Genomic DNA, 6,566 nt, shown 5'->3' on the forward strand with positions numbered 1-6,566 from the left:
AATAGCAACGAGATAGGTATAGGACAAAGATGAACAAAGAGAGTACAGATAAGGAATAAAAAATACAATTTCGAATAAAATATTTATTACTCCATTGTATAATAAAACATCAAGAACAAATTTTCTGGTGAGCTTCAAGTTCAGTGTGGGTGGTGAATGCGGCATCACATTTTGTACATTTCTTCTCGGATGAATGGTGCCTGTAAAAAATGATAAATAAGATTAGATACAGTCAGAGGCAAGTAAATATATAAAATGTCATTCTATGGAACTTGCTAACTATGTAAACAAACCACCATATTGAAATTGTCTCTGACTGATGAATTTACTATAGTGACTTTTGTTTACATAGTTAGCAAGTTCCATTGACTGACACTTTAATAGAAGACTGATAATCACCGCGAGTTACTTATGATTGTAGATGTCACAGGCATAAATCTACAACGGAAGAGATAAAGGTACCTATTTTAAGTGTGAACATTAACGCCATTGACTTTTAAACCTTACACCAGGTACCTATGCACGTGTCTGTGCAGCGTGCTGCGTTGGCTGTAGCGCTTGCCACACGCCGTGCAAGCGTGCGCGCGCTCCCCGCTGTGCGTGATGTGGTGAAGCTTCAGGTTGGAGCGCTTTGCGAAAGCTTTGTGGCATATGCTGAAATAAGGTTGAAGATATAGTCTATAAATTGTAAATATCGATGTCAATCACAATCAACGATGATCAACTCTGGCCAACGTGGGACTGGAACCCACATCCTTGGATTGCCGGTCCAATGTTTTATTCATCGTGATTGACATTTGTATTTACAATTTATAGATTGTAATAATGAGGTACGTCCCACAATAAAAAAGGAAAAATATATTTACATTTAAGTTGAAGATATAGAATAAAAAACTCAATATTTTTAGCTATGCGACGTCTCCAAGCAAAAGCTCTATTGGTACTTTAAGGCGTTAAATCATCCTTAAAAGAGACCATATTATGACACCTTTGTCCTTAAATGTTACTAATTATACGCTACGAGCAGCAACAGAAGCTGGAACCGGTTTTTTTATATAGAATTAAGGTAATTTTGAGATCGGTAATGCTGTACGAATATTGATTAGGCGGGCTCACACAGAACAAGCCGCCTCGCGAAGAAATTGCCGCGGGAAGCAGCTTGGTATGTGTAGATGTGCCTCGGCAGCATTGCCTCGGTCTCAACCGACCGAGCTGCAACATGACGTGTCACAGCTTACTATTATGAATTATGAACGTAACAACGATTAAAAATTAATTAAAATGGCAACTAAATTGTGAACAGACCTGCAGGAATATGGTTTTACGCCTGTGTGTAGCCTCCTGTGGATGGCGAGCTGCTCTGAGCTGGATAGTGTTTTACCACACAGATCGCACAGCACACTGGACGTTATTCCATGCTCCTGAAATAAGTAGTAATCAAATAAAAAAAGCCTACATACAGAATTCTCACTATCTCTCTCAGGTTTACTCTCACTTTATGAGATTTTGTAGTCAACAAGGGAACCCTAAAACTTTCACAATATCAGTTTGTTCGTCTGTGGCTTTTTTAACGATTTTTTTGGTAAGTAAGTTTTTTTGTACCTTTAAATGTCTCGTAAGTGCCTTCATAGTACCGCAAAGCTTGGAGCAGTGTACACACACGTAACGTTTCTTTGAGGACGCTTCAGGGTGTACGGCACTGCAATGCGCCTTCAGGTACCTGTTACATGGGTAATACTTTATAGAAAAAATGGTGAATATTTCGTCCCATTTGTAAAATCTCTCTCAAATTAACTTTTTTAACCCCCGACACAAAAAAGAGGGGTGTTATATGTTTGACACCAATGTCTGTCTGTCTGTCTGTCTGTCTGTCTGTGGCAGGGATGTTACGGAGCTCCGGTTCCGTTTCCGTTAAGGCGGAACTTCCGTTTGGTATTACACATCCGTTTCTGTTCCGGTTCCGTTATGTTTGAAACGGAAGTTATAACGGATGTCAATGCTTCGCGCGGCGGCGGCGTACATTTTATTCGTGTTATTAAAATTAAAATCGTATGTGTTCTGTTGTGTACTGACTACTGACTGTGTGTAGTGTGTGTGGTGAATGTTAGTTTGTAAAAAACGCACAATGAAGCCGAAATCAAGTTTGATTTGGAAATATTTTGATGAAGTTAGTGGGGACACGGCTAAGTGTAAACTTTGTCTGAAGGTTTATTCTAGAAAGGAGAAAACGACTACATCGTTAAAAAGTCAGGCTCCGATTCTGGTTCCGTTCCGTTTTTGTTTCCGTTTCCGTTTTCGGTTCCGTTTCCGTTTTCGGTTCCGTTAAACTAAATTGAAAACATCCGTTTCCGTTTTCGGTTCCTATAAAACCACATCCGTTACATCCCTGGTCTGTGGCATCGTAGCTCTCCAATGGATTGACCGATTTCAATGCGGGTTTTTTTACGTGAAAACGAGTATCCTTGCAATGGTTTTTAGCTATGCTTGATAGAAATTGGTCCAGTAATTTGAAGAATATAGCTCTTTTGGATGATGTAACGCATTTTTGGCTTATAATTGATATTTTTCGGATAAAGCGTAGGGGGTTTTTTTAATTTAATAGTTATTATACATAAGGTACTACTAAAATCTTAGGTTTTTATGATTATACACACCTGGCCATATGAAACGCCATGCCGCAGCTATCGCAGGTGTATGGTTTAGCCCCAGTGTGTGTGTTCTGATGCTGTTCATACCAGTACAGCTACCACCAGTTTGACACTGACATATTCGCTAGCGTGTGTGTAACTTACTTTCTATGCATCTCGCTCGTACTCGCAAATTAGTGCGAGCGAGATGTATAGAAAGTAAGTTCCGCAGACATTAGCGAATATGTCAGTTTGACACTGCTAAGGCAGTCGTGGTAAAGCTAAACTTAGAAGCTATTTCCACAGGTCTCACATGTATACTGAAAAACTTTATTTTTGACACATTTTCTACACACCTGTCCATATGAAACGCCATGCCGCATATATCGCAGGTGTATGGTTTAGCCCCAGTGTGTATGTTCTGATGCTGTTCATACCAGGTTTTCACTTGGAAGCTCTTTCCACAGGTCTCACATTTGTACTGAAAACATTATTTGATTAGGTAGGTGCTTTTTGTTGTATACCTATAGTACCTACACTTTTCATTTTATCAATTTAAGATAAAAATAATAAGACACAAAAATATGTATCTAGAGTTAGACCAAGAAAAGTCTGCAACGATTTTGATAGCATACGCCGTGCAAGTGTTACATATACGTTATAATTTCATGGAAGTTTGACTTTAAAAATAACACTTGCACTGCGTGTGCTATCAAAATCGTTGCAGACTTGTCTTGGTCTAACTATATGTTTGCATATTACAAGGACCTGTGTCCCTTCCGGGGTTTTATAAGCGGTTTTTCATAACACTACTAACTAAAGTCTGCTCTTCAAAACCCGATTGTAAGACCCGTGTGTAATGTATGGAATTTGTCACTCTTGTAATAATAAAAAAAACCTAAAATATCGAACTATGCCCTGTGATAGCTATAGTTAATAAATTACTAATTTTATAAAAATATTTTCCATAATGTCAATATCCAGAGAGGAAAATCGGAACTAAATTTGTATAAAGAACTGGTCATCCCCTTTCTTCTTAAAAATTCGTTAGGAAAGAACACTTTATTGAGGTAAAATTGTGAGATCATGTTTTTATAAAAAAGTATTTATGCTTATAGTATATTAGATATAGACGGTCAAGCAAATCTTGACAGTAAAAAAAGGCGCGAAATTCAAATTTTCTATGGGACAATGTTCCTTTCGCGTCTACATTTTTCAAATTTGCCGCCTTTATCTACTGACAAGATCTGCTTGACCAAGTATATATAATAAGTCAGCTATCAAAGGATTACCTTATATTCCTCCTTATGCCTCCGCTCATGACTTTTAAGGGCACCAGAGTACACTGTAGCAAAGCCACATCCCAACGAGCATGACATTTTCGTACCATTGTGAGCTCTGCCATGTCTTATGATTTCTGATACAGTTTTATATGTCCTTCCTGGAGTGATCAAAAGAACAAAAATATTTTTTGTAAGCTCACTCGAAAATATACAACACAATGCAATACTCTTTATTGTACAACTCACACTGTTTACAATACATGTACAGAACATAAACAAAGATAATAGGATAGAGGTAACAACAGGCGGTCTTAATGCAAACTTATTAGCAGTTTAAGCAATGTTAAACAAGTTTTTGGTATAATATTTATTGAAATATTTTATTTAGAAAGCAATAATAACTCACTGTTAGCCTGGCTTTGGCGGATTTATACAATACAGTGCAATTGAAATTGAAATTGAAAATCTTTATTTCAGGTCTGTCGACCCATATTCTGTTAGTATACACGGTGCTTAAAATATGTTAGTTGAGTACATAAATTGTAAAATCAATGTACTCACCACAAAGTTTACAATGGAAGTTTTCATCCCAATGTGTTTTAGCATGTTTATTTACCGATCTTACATTATCATAAGTTTTATCACATTTATTACATTTATATAGTATTTTTTCATCACTATCAATCTGTGTATACTGATTTCCTTTTATTTCTGCTTTGACTTTATGTACGCTATTGTAATGATTCAATAATTTATTTTGACTAATGAACATTTCAAAACATGTAAGACATTTGAAACTGAAAAGTTTTGCAGAAACAGGTGCCTCTGAAATTTCGTTTTCAGTTTTAGTAATATTTGTACTCAGTGCATCTTCAATATTGCTATCTCTTGTTTTCAAAAGTGGTAAATCATCATCGGGGTCAAAATCAGTATCACAGTCTGAATTCAGTACTTCAGTCTTAATTTTTACTTCATTTTCTTTTAAACTGTCAATGGCTTCTTGATTTTCTTGTGTGAGTGTGTTATCTTGTTTAATTAGATTTTTTAATTGTTCGTAATATTTTTCTAAAGCATATTTTCCTTTGTTCAGTTCTTTGAGCAGAGTTTCCTCGTTTTTTTGTACTTGCAAGCAGAAATTATTAAATTCGGTCAGTTTATTAACACATATGGCGCAAATATGAGTTGGAAATATATTGTTTAGGGGAATCTGTAAAATACAAAATTAAATACACAGTTACATAGACAGCCAAGACTTACATTAATTATTGAATTTCATAGTATAATTACTAACTAATGAATTAATTTTAAGTGAAAATAGTTAGGTGCCTTAATCAATGTTAATTATGTTAAAGATAACACGTAAATTAGTCTGAAAATACAACTTACATGGATCCTAAAACTTATGCTTTTATACACAATATCATCATAGGCGGTTAAAGGCCTCATATTATCACTAGAAAATGATAAACAGAGTCTGCAAATGTCGGACATTGTAAAGCTTTAATCCATAATCTTCATTAAATTACATTATGTGCTTTACTTTTATTTCTTTTGATAATAAACCAAAACAAACGAGCATCACTGCTGCAAATAATAAGTAATAACGTTACGTTCAGAAATCTTCAAGTTAGTATTTCGGATTCGGAATTAATTCGAAAGAATTAAGTGTTTTAATCTTTATTATACTGTACGTAATTAATGATACATATTAACTTCTTTTGTTTATTTGCATATTATTATTTTAAATAAATTACAGGTTTTAATATAAGAACCAAATAAGAACCTTGACTTGATAAGTGATATCCTTTAGTTTTTAAACGTACTCTTTTAAGTCAAGCAGGGGCGTATATTCCATAGATATAATAATATACAGAGATACCTTGCAAGCGAGCTGTCAGTGGGACCACTTTTGTTTAGTGTACGATTAACAATGTGGCCCACCTTGCTGTAGCCACGTCGATAAAGCCATATCGATAAACTATCGACATTTCTTGCAATTTTAATTTTACCTCAAAGGTTTAACGATACCTAAAATGAACAAAACCGCTTTTATTCTTTGTTGTGGTTATCAGATCACAATTTTATCGTCACACCCCAGCAGGGAACCAAGGGAAAGTTCAGATATTTAATTAAAATACATAAATACCTACTAAAATATGTGTTCCGCAATAATTGAATTATTTTATTATATTCTAATATATTCATTATCCATTAGCATTTCAATTATGTTTATGTTTAACGAAGATATTGAAGCTTCAATTAATGGCTATTGCGTTCCGCTGTGTAGCGTTTATCGATATATAACATGATTAAAATCGACTTTTCACATCCCTAAAAGAGCACACATATACGTTTTTACGCACACATACACAACCTGGGTCTACCTAAAAAGGGGACACCTGGATTTGAAGTCCATCTTGTCAACAGTATGGTTGTCCTTTTTTGACAAACGGCAAAGAGCAAGGAGAGAGAAATGATACTAGTTGCTGCGCCGTGAAAGAGAACAGATAGCGTTGGGGCCTTGGTATATTCATTTCCTTTGCTTATCCTGTTTTTTTTTTCTAAATAAACTTAAAGCGGGCATTACATTATACAATTTGCAGAGCGCTAGCTGGGTTAGCCCACTAATTTAGTATAGTGTAAAGACAGTTATTAC

The 6,566-nt window shown here is 35.3% G+C and overlaps 1 protein-coding gene across 1 annotated transcript; it reads right to left on the minus strand.

Annotated features, from left to right (window-relative positions):
• Positions 1–68: 68 nt before the first annotated feature.
• LOC134801614 (zinc finger protein 568-like) lies at positions 69–5,472 on the minus strand. Its single transcript, XM_063774229.1, has 8 exons — positions 5,297–5,472; positions 4,472–5,117; positions 3,920–4,068; positions 2,984–3,108; positions 1,603–1,720; positions 1,306–1,421; positions 517–654; positions 69–200 (listed from the first exon to the last, which is right to left on the minus strand). Exons 1-8 carry the CDS (start codon positions 5,399–5,401, stop codon positions 110–112), a joined length of 1,488 nt encoding a protein of 495 aa, XP_063630299.1. The 5' UTR covers positions 5,402–5,472; the 3' UTR covers positions 69–109.
• Positions 5,473–6,566: the final 1,094 nt, after the last annotated feature.

This window comes from Cydia splendana, chromosome 22, assembly GCF_910591565.1.
Source record: "Cydia splendana chromosome 22, ilCydSple1.2, whole genome shotgun sequence".
NCBI lineage: Eukaryota > Metazoa > Arthropoda > Insecta > Lepidoptera > Tortricidae > Cydia > Cydia splendana.

Coding starts and splice junctions, on each gene's coding strand:
- LOC134801614 (XM_063774229.1), bottom strand. CDS start 5,401: ATGTCCGACATTTGCAGACTCTGTTTATCATTTTCTAGTGATAATATG. Junction 5,118..5,296: donor GCATAAGTTTTAGGATCCAT/GTAAGTTGTATT, acceptor TGTATTTTACAG/ATTCCCCTAAACAATATATT. Junction 3,109..3,919: donor GGCATAAGGAGGAATATAAG/GTAATCCTTTGA, acceptor TAATGTTTTCAG/TACAAATGTGAGACCTGTGG.